The following is a 22,897-nucleotide window of genomic DNA, read 5'->3' on the forward strand; positions in this document are numbered from 1 at the left end:
TCGGGAATTTTCAGTCTCCGGAGCGCTGAAGTGTTTAGCACGAAACGCAAACGGGTCCTTTCAAACACAAACGCGCGTTCGTGGCCCAAACCTTTCCCCGAGCAGCACAAAAGCGTGACAGGGACCGATGGGGTGCCCTGTACGGACCGATGGGTGCCGGGCAAGGGGGACCGATGGGGTGCCCTGTACGGACCGATGGGTGCCGGGCAAGGGGGACCGATGGGGTGCCCTGTACGGACCGATGGGTGCCGGGCACGGGGGACCGATGGGGTGCCCTGTACGGACCGATGGGTGCCGGGCAAGGGGGACCGATGGGGTGCCCTGTACGGACCGATGGGGTGCCCTGTACGGACCGATGGGGGGCCCTGTACGGACCGATGGGTGCCGGGGGGGCCCCCCAGCCCCTCCCGGAGCCGCTGCCGGTACAACACCGACCCCTGCGGGCCAGAGCCGGGATCGGCCGGGGCGGGGAGGGGGGAGCGCGGATCGATCCCACCGGGAGCAGCGCCGGATTCGGTGAGGGAACAGCGCTCCGTGGCACCTAAAGCGCTGGGAGGACCGGCACCGCCGGGATCGCCGCTGGAATTGCGTGACTGCCCAAAGCCATCCCCGCTGCGCTGGTGGTCGCCCAAGTGCCCTGTCCCGGGGGTCGTAGCTCTCCTTTTCCTGTCCGACTTCCAGCTCAGATGGCTGATCCATACGGATCTGTTCGCTATTCAGTGCCTTTTCCCCCCACCCCCCCTTGTGAGGGCCATGCTTTTTGGGTCAAGAAGTTACCTCTGGAAAGCAGTTTTTCAGGGTAGTGTCCAGGGTTGTGTCCCCGCCTGTGCCTAAGCCCGGGAGCGCCCAGTGCGACTCGGTGTTTAGCACCGAACTCTCGAAAGTAAAGTGAATGATGATGGAAATGACTATTTTCGGCTGTAGGTGCCTGTGAGCTGTTCGTACCGGCCGCTCCATCAAAAACCCTGCAGCATCTCCCCCTTGGCTCCGGCAGAGGGTCGCTGCCTCCAACCCATCCCCAATCCCACCCCCAATCCCAGCCCTGCGCTCAACGCCATCCCCTGCACTGACTCTCCACCCGCGCTGGAAACAGGGGCAAGGAAAACCTGCGAGCGATGCCGCGCTCCAGCCGCGCTGCCGCGAGGGCGACGCGTGTGCGCGCAGCGGGGCTCGAATAAGGGATCGAACCCACCCCGAACCTCTGCTCCCTCCCCCCCCCCCCCCAGCCGGGGGAGGGGACCGGGGCGGGGGTGCCCCGGCAGCGGGGCCGGCTCTGCGCGGGCGCGGCCGGCGCTGGGCTCGGGGGGCACCTCCCGCCCGCCCCCCGCCCCGCTCCGCTCCCCGCCCGCCGCCGCCGCCGCCACTCCGGCGGCTCCGCCGAGCAGCGCCCGCGGCTCCGGGGCCGCCGCGCTCGGCCACCAATGCGGGGGACACCGGCGGGCAGGAGGCAGCGGCTCCGCGGCAGGTGAACTCTGGGGAAGGATGACCGGCGTGGCCGCGATCGTCTTTCTCCTGCAGCTCTTCTCGCCCAGGGCGGAGGGACAGGTCTTCCCAGGTGAGTGATGCCCGTGCCCGGCTCGGCTCCCCCCCCCTCCCCCCCAGCCACCTCCACCGGGTCATCCCCCCGCTGCGGCTCGAACTCTTCGCTTCATCCCTTCCTCTCCGGCCTCGCGGGGAGCTCCCGGTGCGAGCCGGGGATGGAGGCGGCTCGGAAGGCTCTGGCCGTGGAGCGGGAAGCTCTCGGTACCCGCGGGTGCCGGAGCCGCCGGGGGATGCGGGAGGCTCTGCCCTGTGCGCGGGGTCCCGGCGGGCTGGGGGCCGGGCTCGTTCCTGCCAAAGTTCCGTGTGTGGCAAGAGGTGAAAGCATCGCTTTTATTCCGGGATTCACGATATTTGAGGGGGGGTTTTTTTTGGGTGGTAAGCAGCGTTTTACCACCAGTTGGCTCCTGCGGGATGAGCAGCGCGGAAGAGCCGCTGCCTTTGCCACCCTTAGAGAAGGGGTCTGGGCTCGGTCTGGGAAGTTCAGTGGCAGTTGTTTCTCCCCTTGTGTCTCACAGCTCCAGGAACTTTCTCGGGGCTTCAGCCGCTCGCACCGGCTCCTTCCCAGTTGTCGCTGTTTCTGTCGCTCTGATGTTAAGGAGTACTTTGCTCCCTGGCATGTGTACAGTAATAGTAGCCGGCTATTTTCCCCCTCCTGCGAGTGCCTTTAGGCATAGTTTGAATTACTCGAAAAGGACAGGTGCTTATAGAGCTGGTTTCTTCCTCTTGTGGTATTTTCTAGGTAAACCAAAGATATATGGGTCTTGTTTTTCTCTTGGTAATACAATTGTTTTTTCATTACAGTGTGTCTTTATGATAAAAAAATAAACAATTATAACTTTCTTCTCTCCTGACTTCATTTTAAAGTATTTTTTTTTCTATCTGTATATTTAAGACAAGTAAAATTTCCCTGTGTAACTTTGCTTAGCATAGGGATAAATCTCAGTGCTTGTGACTTGGGCACGTTGGAGGCACAAAACTCAGCTGAGTTCATCTCCAAATAGTGGAGGATCTGTGTTAGTTAAGACCGAGAGCTCGAATTACTGTGTCTTGCTGCTTTGAGGCAGAACTAGCGGAGTGTCAGAGATGCTGAGGGCTGTGTGCACCTTCCACCGAGCCCCTGGGCGGCTCAAAGACAAGGCTGGGTGTGAAGGGCCGGGCAGACCCTCGGTGGAGGAGATGTTGTCATCAATCCGGCTCACTTTGACACCGCCGGGATCTTGTTTAGATTGCTAGGCAACTGCACAGAGTGAGATTTATTAGAGAGGCTGGGAAATCTAACCTAGTTAAATAGCTGCTGCCTTGACTAAGCAATATGTGGAGCTATTTTTCACCCCCCCCTTTCTCTCTCTTCCAACTGTTTTTGTGTTCTCGACACTTGTCATCTCAATTGAGATTAGTTCCTGAGCTTTTGATGAATCATTTAGCCAGATGCTTGGAAAGAAGGGTGTTCTGTGAAAATAGCAAAGTTTTAAGGGGGCAGAAAACACTTTGTATTGGAGGGAGATAATATAATATGAGCTAAACACATGCAAATTTAAGGATTAACCAGATGTTTTCCATTATTTTTAGGAAAGCCATGAAATATTTCGTTTTCATTATCAGTTTAGTGGAAATCGTGACTGTGAGGTTTTTTAATCATTAGTATCACCTTCCTCCTTCTATCTGAGTGTTTCTTACCATTCAGAGTAAGGGGAGGTGATTTTAATACTAATGTTTTCTGAGCTACTTTTAGTGCTGAAATTTAAAAAAAAAATCTCCTCTTAAACTAAATATCTGGTGTGAAGTGTAGCCGTCTGGACTGTGTGCACAGAGCTGATATTTTTATGGTACAAAGCAGAGTTTTTCAGATGCGTTTGGTCTCTGAAATTTCAGTGAAGTTTGGAGTAGCTCCAGTTCGTGCCTTTCCCCATCTTCCATCAGGTGGTGCTCTCTCCATAACTATTACGATGCAAATATCTCCCGTCTGATTATTTTTCAAAGCCTCTAATGCGTTTATTCAGAAGCCTTTTGTTAAACATCCCGAAAAAATCACTGTGCAAGTTGTTGGCTGGTTGTTTTTTTTTCCGGTTTGTTTTATTAAATGGTCGTTGGGCTAAGAAGCGGGAAAGACACAAGTCGAGGCAAAACGTGTATTCAGTTCCTACCCAATTTGCACAGCTGCTGCTGCTGCTTTGTATTATCCACAACACAAAACTAGGAATACTACAAGGAGACAGCAGAATGCTCATGGCTTCTGGAATACCTCGTTTCATGTTGAGGGAGCTGGCTAACACTCACTCCTTTATGTAATTGCTGTATTGCTCTATTTATAGCTCTTCTTCCCAGTAGTTACTTCCAGTTCCTTGCAGCCCCTGTATTTATTTGTAACTCGGGGTGTGCTTTTGAGGTTCTGAACTTCTTGTTAGCTTTAGGGTCAGCTACTGATTTAAGCCCTTTACTTTCTCATGGGAGCGACAGAATTATGACCTGATAATTCCAATAGTTCCCAATCCTTCCAGGATTTCAGAAATGAAGACACTTTGCTTACAGGGAAGTTTTTTCTCCTGAATCAAGCACGTGTGCAATCTTTCTCCCATCAGATATGTGGGGTATTCTTGCAGTTGCTGTGCCCTTCGCTGCTGTCTGCTCTGTGAGCATTTTTAGCACAACAGGGCGACAAAAAGAGAGATTAAAGTCATTTGCAGCTGTGAAAAAGCATTTGGGGCAAAGCAGGACAGTGGGTTTACATGGGGGCTATCGAACCCAACACCAGATTGTTTGACACTTGTTTTAATTCTGGTTTCAGTGTCTGCTTTAATTTTTTTTCCCCCATACTTGTTGTTTCTCGGTGGCAGAGCTCCTGAACGCTTGGATGTGGAGCTGCTGTCAAAGGCTGCTACTACACTGTAAACTTATGGCAACTGAGAGTTCATTACACCGGCATCGTCCGGGGAGGACACATGATGGAAAGGGAGCAAAGAGGAAGGAAATTTGGGGGGGAAGCTTTAATTTGGTAGGAGTTCATTTACTGGGATTTTCCTGTCAGTAAATTGGCGATGAAAAACGGGTCTTTCTGAGCGAGCTGCTCTGTGTGGCAATTGTTAACAATGCAGCCATTTAACTCAATAATCACTTTTCTCTCCCTCTGGGGAGCTGTTAGCACCACAATTCCACTTTATTTTTATCCCTGGCTGGCTCGATTTGTTTTCTAATACATAAACAATTAATACTAAGAAGGTGATGTTGTGGAACTGCCTGTTTCGACAGTGGCACGAAAGGTCACTGTTTGTATAAAGGCGTTTGTGAATCTCTGAGGGATAATACTTCTCTTTTACAGATGCAGAGCCCTTTTTTACCATCCACCCCCCTGGAAGTCCCTCAGCTCTGCTTTTCTTGTTTAATTGGACTTTTAAAGTCTGTTATGCTCTGTGTGCAGGCCCACGTGCTCTAGTTTTGATTAATATTATGGGGATGATTTGGGGCTCTTACTGTAGAATATTACAGTATATTTTTTTAGAAGGCACCTTGGCTGTTACCATGGAAACCCGAATAGTGGTAAAGATGTAGGTCTGAGGCTCTGAACCTCAAAAGCCATGGACAAGGGTTGTTTCTTATAGGAACAATTACTTTTGTATATAAAATCCAGTTAAGTGGAGAGAAGAAAGGGAAATAAATTGATCTGTTCAGCATTACACTGACAATCCTTTTGAATAACATTCAGCACAGAAGGATCAGTGTCTCTGATTCTCTCTCTGTATTTGTACGGTGGGGTTTTTTTAAGCTCCTTATTTATCATAATAGTTGTTTTATGCCACTGGTAATTTCCCTTGTAATTTTATAAGTGAGGTGAATGAATGTGTATTGGCAGGTATTGTTCTTTGCCTGAATGGGAAGAGCTGAATGTACAATGGAGAGGTGTGCACTGGTAGCACTGGAGCTGAAATATTTTGGCAACAAGGAATTTTGAGACTGACTTAATGTGGCCTTAATTACAAGAAAATAATAAAAATAGCAGATGTTGTCTGAAATCCACCTACTGAAATCTGATTGTAGATATGGGTTTGTTCACGGATGTGAGCAATAATACTGTGTTTTGCCACAGCAATCCTGCAGCCTGGCCAACATCCACACAAACTCTCATGGTGTTTGGGTGATGAGCAGCAGGATGTGTGTGTGCATTGCTATATAAAGCCCTGTGTCTTTTTAGAGAGATTCCTTAATTTTTTATGGAAACTGCTTCAGTCTGTTTCCTCTGTGTCTTGTAATACACAAATTAAATATGTAACCAAGCCTCTAAAACATGCTCGTAGGTACATTCATAGATGAGGCTTTCCTTGCATGTGTTTTAAACAGCAGCATCCAGAGATCACCTGCTGCTATAAGAGACCCAAGTTGCAATCCAGGTTTCCCTCTATGATGCAAAAAATCTGTGCCTCCCAGTGCCTCGGTACCAGAGGGTCTCAATTCTACAAAGAATGGCTCGTGGGTTGATATTTCTTGGCTCTGTGTTCATGTTCTTGATAAGAATATGGTATACTTGGCTCTTATGGTGTTCCTTGAGCATTTTCTGGAGCAATATTACTTGGCTCATTGAAGCCAGTGTATTTGGCCTAGAGTCACTTTTTCTTGGTACCACTCATTTTTCCTAATTCTCTAATTTTTTTGTTTAGCTGATGCTCTCTGTGTTGTTGCTTGGATGTCATTTCATTTGGATGGTATCTGCCTTTTTTTTGAGAAATCCTGACCCACCTCTTAACCTATCACCTTCCTGGCCCTGTGTAGTCTCTTACTTTTGAATGCCACTTGCTGGCCACCGCCCAGCTCTTTCCAGGCAAAGCCAGAGGGAAAGAACACAAAAGTGGTGAGTGTTGTTGATGGCTTTGGTAAGGACTTCTTACAGCCTGGTCCTGTCTTCTCCTGCACTTGTAATTACATAACAAGCAATCCCTTTTAGGGTTCATTATTGCAGGCTCCAAAGATCATACATCTTCAGGGTAAAGGAGACAATTACTGTGTCTTAATCAGACTATGCATCATTTAATCAGACCCTCTTGTTTTTTAATATCCAATAAATACATCCCATCTATCACTGTGGTTCAGAGGTGTCAGATACTTTCCAAACTGGATGACAGGGCACTGCACATTCCAGAAGAAAATGCTGAGAAGTCAGTTAAAGAAAACAAGGAAAAAGAAGACTAAGTGTTGTTTAATGCCACAGTTAAAGATGACGTAATTCTGGGAACTGTATCCGTGTGGTAAACAGGACAAGAAACCCCAGGAAGAAAAAACCTACTTAGTGCTTGGTCTCCTCTGGCTTTCTTGTTTTCTTTTAACTAGTGCTTGTAAATCAATTCAAGGCCAGCAGCTTGATTTTTTTTTTTTTCTTTTCTCCAGCAAGATCCCTCGGGGACTGTGGAATTGGGAATTCAGGCTCACTTGGTGAATTCTGCTGCGGTTTGAAGCGGTGCAGCTCATGTAGTTAAAGAATGATTGAGCTGCTTATGAATTTGGGGAGGATGGGACCTGGCTCTTGTTCCTTGATATTTTTGAGTTCATCTCCCAGGAAGGCTGTGGGGTTTGACAGCTGATGATGTTGTGTGGGCACAGATGGGTGCTGCAGCCTGAGCAACCTACGGTTCCCCAAACCTCTTTGTTCAACCCCACCAGCCCCTTTGTGCTGGGAGAGCTCTGCGTCCCATATCTCATGGTTTGCTTGCTGAAATGCCTTCAGATCTGACTTCAGAGAGGAAACAGAGTTTACCACGGGTTTTTTTTTCACATACATCCTTGTCAATCTCAGCTTCATTCCTGCGTAGTGACTATGTGGAATCACTGGGAAGCAGCTCTTGGCTGTGAATTCAGCTGTATGTCAAGGAAAGTAGGGCTGCTTGCTCTTGTCCTCTGCAATGCTGCAAAGAACAACAAAATCGAGAGTATTACAACTTAAGCCAGAATTGATCCATTTTTACACTGAGGATCAATCCTTCCCTCTTTGAATCTGAAAAAAAATATCATTACCTGCATGAGTAGAAGTAGAGCTTCATGCTGTGCTGGGGATGTTATTGAAGTGTTATGCTTTTGACTTCAGTACTGCTGAATTTGTTGCTTTTACTGGAATTACCTTAATCTGCACATGTGTGAATCTTAATTCCTTTAGTACTGACTCAAAGGTCAGCCCTCAATAGTGTGGAGGGGAAGGAATCCTAAATAGGCAAATACAGTAACTTTGTGCAGTGGGCTTTCAGGTTTGTTGTTTTGTTGTTTTTTTTTTAATGTAAACTGTGGAGTTAGGATTGGTAATGGTGCCATGTGGGTTTATTTAAGAAGATGATGATGGTTTGTAGAAGTGTTGCTCTGTGGAGAGTATGTGTGACTGTGATCACCTAGTGGAAGTAGAAGTAGGGCGTGAAGATGAAGCAGGGGAGGAAGAAGGGAATTAAAGCAACCTGGCTGCTGTATAGATGGGTCTGTCTTGCTTTAAAAATACTTACTGGAATTGCAGCAGCATTTGCTGGATAAGCACAAGAGCACGTTTGTCAGCAAGATGGGAAGCTGCTGTGCTTGATGGTTCATTTCTCCAGAATAGGGATTTGCTGTCAATGTGCACCCATTTATGTGCAGGCAGCCCAAATCTTATTCTGCATTTCCAGGTGTGAATGCAGTGCTCTAATGGAAACAGTTGTTGCTGCAGCCGTAAAGTGTAATGTATTTCTGCCACAGTCAGTTATTTCTCAGGGAAATATTTCATGTTCTGATACTTCTGCAGAGGTGTGTGGGTGAGAGGGTGTGTTTAAAAAAAACAACCAAACAGCGAAGCCAAGAGCCTGTGTGTGTGTGTAACTCCACACTTGGCTGCTTTGGGTTAATACCAGGAATTTTTACCACTTCATTCTCTCTTTGTTCCTGAGAACAGAAAAGCACTGAGATAAAGATCAATGAGCTATTTCTAGTGTTTTCCATGTCCACCTGTTTGCAAGAGGTGTATCTACCTGCATGTCTGTTCTAGCAGCTGGACATGCTTTCTCTAGTCTTCAACTTGGCTGAGCAGAAGTGCTTGTTATCTCCCTTCTCCTCCTGGACTTGATAGCAGTTCCCAGTTTGTAGTGGTACTAAGCCATCTCCTAATGAGCATCTTTATCATAAAGTTCCTTTTCTCCTCTTCATTGTTTATGAGACTTAAAGAAATATACAATTTCATTGTATAATAACTTTAAAACATTTGAAGAGCCAACTGTGCTAAATGTTTCAGAGGCACAAAATTAGTCTTTTTTTTCCTGTACCCTGAAGAATGTTTTCATTTTGCAGTTGTGCAAGAGAGAAACAGCAGAAGAAATGGGAGCAGTGCCCCCAGAGGGTGGCAGCTGACAGGGTGCTGGTGTGTTTGGGTGGGTGTGATGACCCACCTTAAGGGAGAGGAAGCACCTAGAGGAGGAAAGGGTAATTATGGAGAAGGTGATGGCAAGGTCAGTATGCTGAGATTACAGCAGTAGGAAGAGGAAGGGACAGGTAGGAACAGGAATAGAAAAGGTAAGAGAAATTTGACAGAATAGAAACAGGGAAGAAGGAGACATGAAACAAAGCTCAGAAGTGAGCTGCTGTTGGATGCCTGCAGGCTGGGAGCATGTTTGGCACTGCCATCAGCTCCCTTTTTGTAAGCTGAATGTCCACCTGAGTTATTGTGAGATGGCTTGTTGCTGCAAATTTTGGTCCTTAGGCCAAAACCTGGGCTGAAGGGCCTAGTTCTTGTCCTTCCTTAATTTCTGTGATAGAGCAGCTCTTGACAAACCAAAGGGATATGAATATTTTGAATTTACCATTCCAGGTTTGCTTAGAAAAGCATATATTTATCTATTATATTTACCAGTTGCTAATATTTTAAAAGCCTTAAACATGCCAGAAGCAGTTCTCCCTGTTTTTTCGCTAGCTCAGCTGGTGTTTCATAGCTCTGCTCATGTGTTCACACTACAGTTGCACACTGTTTATTTCAGTAATGAAGAAGAATAAGAATGTGAAAGGAAGAGACTTTGATATATTTACCTCCCGAAAAACATTGCTCTCCCACCCTGTCTGTACCAGAGGAGCTCATGAGCCAGAGCAGCTCTGTCTGGTACCTCAGTGTATTGCTGGGCTCGGGTCTGAGCCTGTGCCAGGCAGCCCAGATGTGACTGTTTTGTGCAGCAGCCAAACCAAATTAAACATCCAGAATTCATTCAGTCCATCAGCCACCTGAAACAAGTTACTCCAATTCTGAGCCCCTCAGTTTAGGAAGGATATTGAAGTGCTGGAACATGTCTAGAGAAGGGCAATGAGGCTGGTGAAGGGTCTGGAGCTGGTGAAGTGCTGTGAGGGAGCTGGGGTTGTTCAACCTGGAGAAGAGGAGGCTCAGGGGAGACCTCATCACTCTCTACAACTCCCTGACAGGAGGGGGGAGCCAGGTGGGGGTTGGTCTCTTCTCCCAGGCAACCAGCAGCAGGACAAGAGGGCACAGCCTTGAGCTGTGCCAGGGGAGGTTTAGGTTGGACATTAGGAAGAAATTCTTTACAGAGTGCTCAGCCATTGGAATGGGCTGCCCAGTGAGGTGATGGAGTCACCATCCCTGCAGGTGTTTTAAGAACAGACTGCATGTGGCATCAGTGCCATGGTCTGGGTGACAAGGTGGTGTTGGGTCACAGGTTGGACTCAATGATCTCAGAGGCCTTTTCCAGCCTGGCTCATTCTGTGATCTTTGCTCCTTCCCTTCGAAAACTTGGGTTTGAACTTCACTGTAGATTGAGGCAGAGAGCTTTTATTGCATTGTTGGTTCTGACTATCCAGCCCAGTAAACCTGATAAATCTGACTTAAAGATGGGTGCCATCCAGCTCTCTGTGCCCCCAGGGTCTGGCTGGTTTTGCCAGGACTGACTCATTCCCTTTAGGGCCTGTGGATCTCTCAGCTGTGCCCTGCAGTGCCCTGCTTGTGTCCTGCCTGGAAAGGCAGGTAAAGAGGCAGGGAGGGCTGCTTTGCTGCCAGCAATCCAGGTATTCCGAGGTACTCCTGGGTACAAACACACACATTTAGTTGTTGCCAGGGATGTCTCTGCCTGGTTTAATTGCACTCTGTTTAATTTTGGGCTGCAGGAATTCCATTAAATCTAGGACCCAGTTGAGAAGTTTCCACAAATGATCTGAAAATTTGTAAGAAAAGAAGTATTCTAAAACAGGCAGTTGCCTGCAGTTCTTGAGATTCAGATCTTCTGGAATCAAGAAAAAGAAATCCATGTGATCTAGTGCAAAATAACATCTTTCAAAAAAAACCGTTGTGGTGTAATTTTTAAAGGGATTTTTACTGTGCAAATGGTGGTCAAAACACTGCTCCAGCTCCCTGAATAAATTATTTCTGTTAGCGATGGGGTTTCCTACGCAAACAGTAAATATTTTTATGATCAAAACATTGGAGATGGTTTATGTACTAACAGTTATCAGCACGTGGTAGGAATGATCAGAGAAGTGGAAAGCTTGGAAATAAACACACTGTCTCTGTTGGCACGGGGATAACCCTGGAGACTGCCAAGGCCAGAGCCTGCAAAAATAAGAAAGTATAATTAATTGTCCTTAAATGAACTCACCAAGCAAAAATAACCCTTTTCAAGTAAACACCTAACTTTGCATTTTTTGTATTTTTTATTATAAAGCTCTTCTATGTGCTGAAGGTTTTAATGTTCTGTAATGTGCTTATTAATATTTCTGTGCATGTTTAGTGTAAATAAAAATTAACATAGTGTAGCTGCACTGGACATCTGTTTTACCCTTGCACTTTGATTTTTTTTTTTTCCTAGTAATAATGCAAAATTATTTCTCAAAATGGCTGGGAAGTAATAATTTAGAACATTACTTGGTGGGTTTTGAAGGTCAGTTGGCTGCTGTTTATACTCTATTAAATCACTCCTGGTTTTGTTGGGTCTTTTTTAAAGAGGTTTTTCTTCCTTCCAGTGGTTCCTTGGCTGTGTTGATGTGAAAGGCTTTCATGGCAAGAAAGCAGAGAAGTGTTATTTTTCCCAAGATCTCTGTGCTGATGAGCTGCTCTTACCAACAAAAACTAAATAAATGTGTTTCATTGAAAGAAATACGAATTTTCCTTGTTTTCTCTATGGTAATTCCCAGTGGTCACTGAGTTTAGGGTGATTTGCAGGTATTTAAAACCTGAAGCAACAGCAGCATCATCAATACAAACACTCCAAACTTGTATTATCCTCCTTAGCAAGTGGAATTCATGTTAAAATTGCCGAAGGAAGAACAAAACGAGTGTTGGGATTATATAGTTGTATATAACAATTTATATTTATATATAACGTGTTTCCTCATAATATGGGGGGTGGCAGGAATATCACTCATCAGATTCAGACTTCAGATGCAATTCCCATTAAAAGTAAAGAAAAGCTTTTCTTAGTGCTGATGAACTTTTTTTTTTTTTTTTAGAACTGAAAATTTGAAAAATAAGGTCACAATTGAGAGTCTCGGGCAGAAATTGAGCCCAAATCTTGGGAAGTATTTCAATATGGATCAGAGTAAAGGTGTACAAAGTGATTTTGAGTGGATGAGAGAAATCTGGGAGTGATTAATGCTGAGATTTTTGAGGGGACTGACTGACAATTGATGGTGTATTTGTATAAAACCAAGTACACTAAGGGCAGAATATGCCACCTGCTGTGTTTGTATCTTTAAAAAAAGTATGTCAGAGTGTTTTTTCTGTCTGGAATATTCCCCTCAACCCTGAACATCATCTTATTTCTGAGAGTGACAAATTAACATACTGAGAATACCCACAAGTGGCAGCAGCTTCTCTTTTAAACAAAGATTTACAATGTCTAAATATATTTAACTTCTGGACCTGTAACTGAGAATGGAGCTGGGAAGGGGAGAGCACCTCAGAGGGAAAGAAGGGAGAATTATTTAATGTACACTGAAAGGAATAAAATAAGATTAAAAAAAGAGAAGAATTATTTTTAACATTAAGAAAATCTTAGAGCGGGTCCATGAGGCAGTGGAATTGTGTCCCAGAGGAAATGGTGGAAACTCTGTTGCCTGAGTCATTTTAATTCAGGACAAAATAATTGGCTATGTTTTGTAGAGAGGAAAAATATACACTGGAATGGAATAATCCACTGCAAGTTTTTCTTTTGCCTGTGAGTTCCTAAGTTTCTTATAATGCTGCTGAAGAGGAAAAAGAGGAGGAGGTATAGCAATAAAAAAACAGGAAAAAGGATGCTGTATTTAGCATATAATAAGTGTAAATAATAACACATACTAAAGCTTCTCCACTGTGTTTTAATTAATCTGATTATCTCTTGCATATCTGTTAAATACCAGCAACTTTACGGTAAAGGCAAGATTGCCCCTCCAAATCCCTGTCACTCCTCCCCGTCCCCAAATCTCTGTTTAGACCCGATCTAACCCGGGGGCAAATAGAGAGTGTGGTACTAAAACAAAAAAAACCAAACAACTCAGCTGAAGACACCCCACACAAACAAAATGCTGACGTCTCAGACAAAAACAAACAAAAAAAAAAGAACCAAACATAAAAGCAGCCCAAACAAAACAACAAACCCCAATTATAAGTGCAACATGCGATTTGTAAGTGCTAAAAAAGCACATAATGTACCAGTCAGAGAGAGGGGGAGTGTGAAGCGTGTGATGTCTTATTTCTGCACGAGGTTCCTGGGTGGTTGTGGGTGAGCTGTTGAAGGGCTTGGGCAGGGGAACATCAGCTGTTAACCCAGTGGGGGCTGAGTTGGGGGCTGGATATAACACCCAAAAGGGCTTTATGTGTCTCATCTGCAGCTGAAATCGGTGCTGCTGTTTCCTATATGTAGGATTAATGCAGATTCCCGAGGGCTCTGAAAATCCCTGAGTTTCCAGTGGGGAATGTGGTGTTGACACGGGGCTCTTCCCTTAATCTCTGAGTCCCTGAAGCGAAAGGGTTGAACACGGAGCTGTGAGGTGGGTGGTGAGGGAACATTTCTGAAGGGCCAGAAATTCTATAGCTGTGGAGAAACCTGAGAGGAAATTAATAATTCTCTCTGTGGAGCTCAGTTTGCATAGTGTGCAGTAAATAATGCATGGGGCCATGGAGCTAACAATGAGAATAAACCAAAATACCCAATAGCTGCTCCTTCAAGTCAGGCCCATCCATCTTTTGCACAAACAACAAAAGGTCCTGTGGCAGAAAAGTGTGTGATCAGGAGATTTTATTTGTTTGTTTGTTTTTTAAACTCAAATTTGCAAGAGGATTGACACAATTTTGTGGTCAACCTTCTGTTAGTGCAATTAGAGAAGTGGATTATTTAATGTTAATATTACTTTTTTCTTGGACTCCTTTTGTGATAGGGGAGCCCATCACCAGAGCTGCTCAGTAATTTAGGGGTTTCTCTTTTTGACTGCATGAATGTTCTGTGGGGCTTTTGCTGCTGCTTTGGAGTCATGAGCTGGTCATGGTGTAATACCCTGCCTTGTCTTTTTTTATACAACATCACCCCAGAATTGATAAAGTAGGGATATGAGCAGAAGTTTGGCTATTTGGGCAGAGTAAAGTACTTTTCTAGCCTAAATCATTCCATCATTCTGTGTTGTGAAAGAAGCTTATGACAGGTCACAAAAAATTTGGGAGAAGTGTGGTGGAATTAATAAATTTGCTTTTTGCTGTCATGGATTTAGATTCCATTGACATCTAATTCATGCAGGAAGGCAAGGCTGTCACCTCTGAGGTTCTGTCTGTGCCAGAAAGGTGATTTAGTTCATTTTTCAGAACTGGATGGCACTTGGAATGTTTGTTTTATGGGAATTCAAGAAAAAAAAGAGAGCTCTGGAAGCTTAAACTGTGGTTTATTGATAAGTGTTTGTAGAGCTGGACAGACAGCTTCTCCACAGGGTGATCATGGAGGATTGCCAGGGACTGTATTTGTGGTTTAGACTTGACTTGCAAAGAGACAGACTGTAATTATTTAGGATTCGTGGGTTTATAATTGTTTACTACCTGAGGCTTTGTGGTACACTCCTTGTTTGACTCAAAATCAGCACCTTGTATGCAATTAAGATCACCGTGTGCTTTGCTCACTTTAGCTGGAATAGTAGAAAGCTGGGTGGGGAAACCAGTGCTGTTGCAATTATATTGAATAGTTTGAATCCCATTAAAGGAAAAAAGGAGGAGAGAAAATGCTGTTATTTATCAGTCAACTTGAGGGAATTCATGTCTTCTGAAAATTAGCTTCAATCTTATTCTTTTGCTGTTGTTCTCACCGTGTATATTATTGTAGTGTTAAAAAGAACAAATTATAATGAGTTTCTTTAAATTTTTTTTTCCTCCTTCTTTATACCCTCAGGCTTCCAACCTTTTTTCCTTACTCTCCTCTTTGTTTTTGCAAGCCACATAGTGGCCAGTCATTCCCGCTGTGTCCATGTTCCTGCAGTGCCCATCAGTGTTTGGTGATGTTCTGGGAATTTATTGTGGCAGCAGGTGTGTGTGTCTGTGTGCTCACAACATGTGCCCAATAAAGCTGGAGATCCATTCCTGTTCTGAGGCTGTAAAGGTGCCTGGATTTATTTAGGAATCCTCTAAATCTCCCCTGGAGCAGCTCTGTTGAGAAGAGTAAAAAGGTTAAAAAAAAAAAAATTTAGCAGATCTTTTTGTAAGAGGATTTTTCTTAGTCTTTGGTCTTAAAAGTTTAACTTCTTACATGTTTTATGGAGAGAAGACAGAGCAGTGGTGGCTCTGTGCCATGCTGTTGGTACAAGGAGGAAGGTCCGTTTGGAGGGTATCGTCCCATGTTGTTGGGCTGCCAGCAGCTCATGGGCTTTGTTTTCCCAAGGCTGGTCCTTCAGCTCATCCCAACCAGCCACCAGTGCCTCCCCACAGGCCTGCCAGGGGCTGCAGCTTGGTGTAAAGCATCTTCTGGTGAGAATGAACACCAAGGATCTTGAAATCACTAAAGTATCAAACAGAGCAGGGCAGGGATTGTCCCCCTGTGCTGGGCACTGCTGAGGCCACATCTTGAATCAGGAGTTCAGCTTTGGACTCCTTCTGACAAGTAAGACACTGAGGGGCTGGAGTGTGTCCAGGGAAGGGTCTGGAGCAGCTGAGGGAGCTGAGGGAGCTCAGCCTGGAGAAAAGGAGGCTCAGGGTGACCTTATCCCTGTCTTCAACTCCCTGACAGGAGGGGGGAGCTGGGGGGTGGGTCAGGCTCTGCTCCCAGGGAACAAGGGACAGGATGAGAGGAAAGAGCCTCAAGCTGTGCCAGGGGAGGGTGAGATTGGATATTGGGAAAATTTCTTCACTGAAAGGATTGTCCAGCACTGGCACAGCTGCTCAGGGCAGTGGTGGAGTCTCCATCCCTGGAGGGATTCAAAAGCTGTGCAGATGTGGCCCTTGGGGACATGGTTTAGAGGTGGCTTTGTCAGTGCTAGGTTAGTGGGGGGACTCTATCTCAGAGGTCTTTTCCAAATTGAGGGATTCTGTGATTTGATGTTGGGGAAGAAGCTTGTGACAAGTTGTGAAAATCTGGGAGAAGCATGGTGAGATTAATAAATTGGCTTTTTACTGTCATGGATTTAGATTCCGCTGGCATCTAATTCAAGCAGGAAGACAAGACTGTTGCTTTTTAGGCTCCTGTCTGTGTTAGAATAGAAACTTAGTTCATTGTTCAGAAATAGATGGACCTTGGAATTTTTCTCTTATGAGAACTCAGTACAAAACAAAAGTGTGGAAACTTAAACTGCAGTTTACTGGTAGTACAAGTCTGTAAGACATTATGGACAGCAATGAAATGGCACAAAGTAATGGCAGCAGGAATCACATATTCAAGCTGAATATTTATGTATGAATTGACCTTGACTCTTTCTACTCCCTGACCTTTTAATGTTTTAAAAATAAACTAAATATCCCTAAAATTATTTGTTGAATTGAATATTGTTCCCTTGGATACCTCTCTTCAGATAATAACTTTGATTCCAAAGATATTAAGGAGGAGGAGAATGTTTATGTTGCTGTTTTATAGCAAGGAGAATTGAGTACAGGAACATTATCTGTAAATATATGTAATTGCACAAGGAAATGATTTAAAGAAAATGTATTTGAAGATGAACATGGATCAAGGTCTTCTCCTCCCCCAGCCCTTTATAATACTTCACTGTTAATTAATTCCTTCAGAAGTAAGGATATTTTAGCTCTCTCTCTGCTGCTGGTTCTCCAGGACAATCAAAGAGCTCTGACTTGCCACACTTGCATTTTGTAGTCTCAGAGGTGAGAATGAAACCTCACCCTTTTTAGCAGCTTTAGCTTTCGTGGTGACAAAGCAGCCTGTTGAATGTTGGGCTGAAACCATGCAGGTTGTGAGAGAAGCTCCTTCCCTTCACAGCACTTCTGGTACTCACAGGGATTTCTGGATTGGGAGACACTCCATCAGGAGACAGGTGAATCTTTTGGTACTGTGTTTACATCGGGGATTTGGGGGGCTCAGTCCTCTGTTCCAGGCTTTTATCCCTTCCTTGTTTTATAACCCTGGACAAGTGAACTTTTCCCCTGTCTCAGTTAAGTCTAATGTAATTGGTAGAGGTGTTTCTTTTCTATCTCACAGGAGCCTGGAAGAGCTTAATGAGCACTTGTGAAATATTTCAAGATCTCTTGATGAAAGGTGATGAGTGCAGTGTGTTTTCAGGCTGACTCCCCTCTCCCAACAGCATCACATGATACCTTCTCTAGAAGATTTGCTTAGACCTTGGCTGTCTCCCCTGAACATGTGTTGAATGACATCAGTGGAGCTGCTTATTTTTTACCTTCCAGGAGTTTCTTATCACTAAGCGGTGCCAGCTCTTCCTTGCAGGAAGAGATCAATAGAATCACAGAATGTTTGAGGTTAGAAGGGACCTTAAATATTATCTAGTTCCACCCCCTGCCATGGGCAGGGGCACCTTCCACTAGACCAGATTTTTCATGACCTTGAATACATCCAGGGATGGGGCAGCCACAGCTTCTCTGGGCAACCTGTGTCGGGGCCTCCCCACCCTCACAGGGAAGAATTTCTTCCCAATATCGAATTTAAACCTACTCTCTTTCAGTGTGAAGCCATTCCCCCTTGTCCTGTCACTACATGCCCTCATAAATACACTTCTTCCAGGCTCCCTTCAGGTGTTAGAAAGGTTAGAAAGCTGCAACATGGTCACTCTGCTACCAGTCCTCTACTAAGCAGCAGAAATGAGAGCTGGTGGTCCCACTGGTGATGTCAGAACTTCTATACTGAGTTATCTTCCAGAACTTTAGAGTGTGAGAGTATTGTATCTTAAACTTGTCTGCCCTTGTTGCCTTTCCCAGCCAAAGCCCAGAGGTCAGGGTTAGAAATAAAACTCTGCTTTCATACTGGAGATCTGTATGCAAGACAGGCCAGATAAACGATGGTTTAACTGGGGGTTGTTGGGAGAAGGTGGTGTAATTCTTTGGGGAACTCCTCTAGGCTGGGGCTGTGTGTAACCTTGTTAACAAAAGGCATCAGAGAGGTTTACTGGAGGGTGTGATATGGGTGCCTTGCTCCCCAGAAATGAGTTTTGTGTTTCCTTGGGCAACAGAAAACTTCCCTAAGCCCTCGACCCCAGTGCTTCTCTTCTTCCAACTGGTTGGACTTGGGTTATAACCTGCTTTAAATATTGGACTGTGCCTGAATGAGCAGTGGAGCACATTCGTGTCATTTTAGCACAGTGGGTGCCTGGGGATGTCTCCATCATAAATGGATTCTGGGACTTGCCTTTTTGGAAGGTGCTCTGTGTCAGGTGCCAGATGCATCAAGGCAGGGCAACCAAGTGATTTTCACACAACTGGCACATCTGCTTTTTAAGAAAGATGGTGTGAGAGCAGATATACAAATGCTGGCAAGTGCAAGAGGTTGTTTTTTGTTTGTTGGTTTGGTTTTTTTTTTTTTCATTTTACGGGTTGTGAAGAATTGATTTTTGAGGTGAAACCGTCCTTTTAATTTGTGATGGATTTATGTCTGTGGTGTAGTAGAGAAGAACTTTAATGCATTTCTTTTGGGCATTGAGGTCACTTTTATAATGGACCCAGGTCATTCTGGTTTGTCACACAGTGACAAGTTTGAAAGGTGAAACACAAAGCTATTCAGGTGGGCTCTTGGTTTTCCTCCTAAGTAAAAACACAGCATTTAATGGGACTTCTGAACCTCTCTCCTCACCCCAAGTCAGCCAGAAGTTCCTGTTATCTTTTTCAAGTGTGTCTGGTATGAGCAGTGAAAATGCCTACAGTTTAAAATGGCCTAATGGTGCTTTTTACCTTCCTGATCTGTAGATGCTCAAGTACATGCAGAGAGCTGTGCAACTGTCACCTTAAATGGCATCATGTAATTGAACTACAGAGTGGCTGAGGTGAGGCAGGACCTCTGGAGATGGTTTAGCCCAACCCCCTGCCCTGTGCAGGGTCACCACCTCCAGTGGGTTACTCAAAGCTGAGTCCTTATGAGTTTGAATATATCTAAAGATGGAGACTCACGTTCCCTCTGGGCAACCTGTGCCATTGGTGGACCCACCTTCACAGTGGAAAAGCTTTTAACTTTTGTGTTTAAATGGAATTTATTGTGTTTCAATTAATTTGAAATACAAGAAATGTTTTGCCTCCTGTCCTTTCACTGGATCCCACTGAGAGGAGTCGGGTTCCATCTTCTTTCCTCCTTCCCATCAGGTGTTTATAGACACTGGGAAGACCACGTGAACCTTCCTGAGGCTGAGCTTTCCCAGCCTCTCCCTGTGTGTTGGGTGCTCCAGTCCCTTCATTGCCCCTTGCTGGATTTGCACCAGGACATCCATGTCTGTCATGGAATATTTGTCTGTGCGTGTGCACAAACACACGTTGTAGTTCTCTCTGCACAGATCAGCCCTGGTGCAAAACCCCTTTGTACTGTCACCCTTTTCTGTCTATCTTCACACATAAATATATTCTAGGATTTTATTTGGAGATAGCTGATGCATAGGGCAGGATTTCCCAGGTGGCTCTTGCTTGATTAAATTTCAGTGTGTGCTTCATCAAATATTTGGCTTTGCTGAATAAATTGATATATTATGTTCATCCTGATTTCCTGTCTCAGTGCTGTCCACTAAGTACAGAAAGATAATAATCAGTGTGTCAGGAGCTCTTATATTTTCATTTAAGGGAAAACATACTAATTCTTTCTTGAGAAAATATACAAGAGGGTAGAGAGAGATATATATTAATAAAACACTGACTTATCTGCAATGGTTTTGCTGTAATCTGAGACTTTTTTTTAAGATCTCTTGAATTACTTACTTGGCTCTTTTGGAGATCTGAAAATGCTTGTAGTACTTGGACTTTGTTAAAGTCTGGCAGTATCCCTGCTGTCTTTGTTTGGATATCAGGAGTAAACTTAGTTTAGAACTAAATTTAAAGTATTTGAATTTTGTAAATGGAAAAATCAAATTCAGTTTCTCTCTTATGGTTTGCTGAATGGGTTGAGGCTGTTTGTGGTGTAACTTAGTCAACCCTTCTGTAGGGAGTGGTGCTACCAAGTGCAGTGTTGTATATTTGACACCTCCAAAATCCTTTCTCTGCTAGCACTCTCTTTTTAAACTTATTTTTGCGTTTTTTTTCACATCTTAAAATAGCAGTCTTTGTAGGAAAAAGAGAAGGGCTTTTTCAGTGATGGAGCCAAACTTGACTAGAGAAAGCTCCCAGTGGAAGTAAGATTCCTGCTCCATGTTGTGAGTATGGACTGTCTGCCCAAACCATCTTGGTTTATTTATCCTGTATGTCTGTGTGTGGATCTGTTGGTATCCCTAGTCCCCATTACAGGTTTGACAGTGCTGCTGTTGCCCTGCTTGGCCCAATCTCAATAAATTTAATGATTTGCAGAATATTACTTTGCCTTGCTGTCTGCAGTCTGCAAGAGCTGCAAGTAGGCCTGGGAACAGGTTTAATAGTATTTCAGATATGTGTGTTTTACAGGGTGAGAGAAAACTCCTCAGGGCAGGGCTGGACTCTGCTCTGAACTCCTGGTGCTTTAATGAGGAAAGACATAGGAATTTATCTGGACTTGGACATGAGCTCAGTAGCATGACAAGTGTATCACAGAATCAGCTGGGTTGGAAAGGACCTCTGAGATCATCAATCCAACCCTTGATCCAACCCTGCTGTGGTTCCCAGCCCATGGCACTGATGCCACATCCAGTCTCACCTTAAACACCTCCAGGGATGGTGAATCCACCCCCTCCCTGGGCAGCCCATTCCAATGGCTGAGTACTATCTCTGTAAAGAATTTCTTCCTAATGTCCAACCTAAACCTCCCCTGGCACAGCTTCAGACTGAGCCCTCTTGTCTTACTGATAGTTGTCTGGGAGAAGTAGCCAGGTGGGAGTCGGGCTCAATCTCCTGTCAGGGAGTTGTAGAGAGTGATGAGGTCTCTCCTGAGTCTCCTCTTCTCCAGGCTGAGCCCCTCCAGCTCCCTCAGCCTCTCCTCATAGGACTTGTGCTGCAGTCCCTTCCCCAACCTCATTGCTGTCACAGCACTGTCACAGCAGCTTCACATTTGACTTGTGGATGGAGCAAACTGTCTTTAGTTTGGGCCGTAGACTTGAATTTTTCTATAGAGAAACGCCTGCAAAAATGTCCATCTGTGTGATCCTTGCATTAAATTAGTAATACTGGCCATTAGTCTTGTTTAGGAGTGATAAAAGGGAAAGAGAGTGGCAGAGAAGTAGAAGTTTTAAAGTGAAAGGGAACTTGAGGAGCTCAGAAGGAGGAAGGAGTGAGCAGTGAAAGAGAACAGGCTGTGCTGAGTCAGGCATTGTACAAGTGGATGAAAAAATGGGTTATTTACCTCCTTTGCAGAGGTGGTGGAAAGACAGGAAGAAAATGTGACAATTTTCACTATATTCTTCCAGCATTGCTTACATTTTTTGGGGGGGGGGGGGGTGTGGAACTTTCATGTTTTATATTACAGGATGTTGAAATTGAATTTTGTTGTTGAGTAAAGTCTTAATACTCAATAAACACTTGTTGAGGAGCTATCTTTAGCAGAAAGCACAGAGACTCATTGCTTCAATTCAGAACAAAACATTGCTTTGGACTGAACAATTAAAATCTATTGATTTTTAACTTGGAGGTATTAAAGTAAGGAAGCTTAATGTCAGCTGCTAAATTGCTTTCTCTTAGCACTGTTTTGTCATACAGATAAAGCCTTGCATGTAGAGCCAACTACTTTTTATTTTCCTAAGCACTTTTCTGCAGATCTCTTGCAATGTCTGTGCTGAGCTGTGGATTTCTGCACGTGCAGAAGTATTTCTGATTTGGATTGTTGGAGAAATGCTTTTGTGAAACCTTCACTGGCTTTGGGAATCTGGAGAACCTGGAAAGAAGGTTTTGTCACGTTCCTCTCCTCCATGTGCATCCCATCCCTGCCCCGTGTATTTTGTACTGAGGGGAAAATACTGATTTGTGAATTTTATCCCAAATCAGAGGTTGAGTTGAATGATGCTCTCGAAGTTTCTCTTTGAATTCAAGGATGTTAATTTGCAGAAAAACTCACTACATAAATTAATGATCCTGAGCAAAGCTGGGAATAACTCTCTGCTCCCACAAAGCAACGTGGCCACCTGCAAATGTTTTACCGCCTCAAAATAAGAAACTATATGAACAAATTTTGGGCCCTCCCCCCCATTTTAGGGTTTGTAACTTAAAATACTGTAGCTGCCTGTAATACCAGCAGTCTGCTCTGCATTCTTGTACTTTACTCTTCATACTGCAGAGTTTTTGCATCTTTATTTTGCACCTACAAAGGTTCAAAAGTGTTTGTGTGTGTGTATAGATATAATTTAATGCAGGAGAGGGGACAGAGGCTTATGGGGGGTGGTGTCTTGAAAAGAGTTCTGTTAGTTCTAACAAAGCTGGAAAGTTGATTAGCAATCCCATAATTAAATGCTGTGACTTTTGGGTTTGAGATCTCTGCTGTTAATCACTAAAGATAAATTGCTGTATTTAAAAAAAGGTTTATGGAAAAATTATAATTTGCATATGTGGGCCAAATTCATTTCAGGTGTATGGTAATTTGCAGTAAAGCAAGAAGGATGCTTAAAAAGAAGGCTTGAGGGGGTGATTAATTTTTAGATTGAAAAAAGAAAAATATCAGAAAAACAGATTTATTTTTTATTTTGCTCTCATTGATGCTGCTCACAGATAAAACATAAGGAGCTGAATTTTAACTGTGGCTTCAGCTGTATGGAGGAGACACTAAGGTTCTTTGAATTGATTTATGTAGAGGTTTGTGCACTAGCAGCTGAGCAGTTGTGCTCAAGGGTTTCCTTCAAAGCCCACCAAAACACGTGGAAAAGCTCTGTT

At 44.4% G+C, this 22,897-nt stretch overlaps 1 protein-coding gene across 14 annotated transcripts in view; it reads left to right on the forward strand.

The window, feature by feature from the left end:
* Positions 1-1,077: 1,077 nt before the first annotated feature.
* The window catches only part of PTPRT (protein tyrosine phosphatase, receptor type T), a 459,737-nt gene continuing 437,917 nt past the window's right edge, over positions 1,078-22,897 (forward strand). For 8 of the 14 annotated variants that reach the window (XM_027645798.1, XM_027645801.1, XM_027645795.1 and 5 more), the window contains exon 1: positions 1,079-1,555. In XM_027645798.1, the coding sequence (XP_027501599.1) occupies positions 1,483-1,555 (73 nt within the window). In that variant the 5' untranslated portion in view covers positions 1,079-1,482. Of the gene's footprint in view, positions 1,556-22,897 lie in introns of all 14 variants that reach the window. The other 6 variants (XR_003528091.1, XM_027645791.1, XM_027645792.1 and 3 more) reach the window with 3 other exon arrangements.

This window comes from Corapipo altera, unplaced genomic scaffold (assembly GCF_003945725.1).
Source record: "Corapipo altera isolate COAL_440 unplaced genomic scaffold, ASM394572v1 64, whole genome shotgun sequence".
In the NCBI taxonomy this organism is placed as follows: Eukaryota; Metazoa; Chordata; class Aves; order Passeriformes; family Pipridae; genus Corapipo; species Corapipo altera.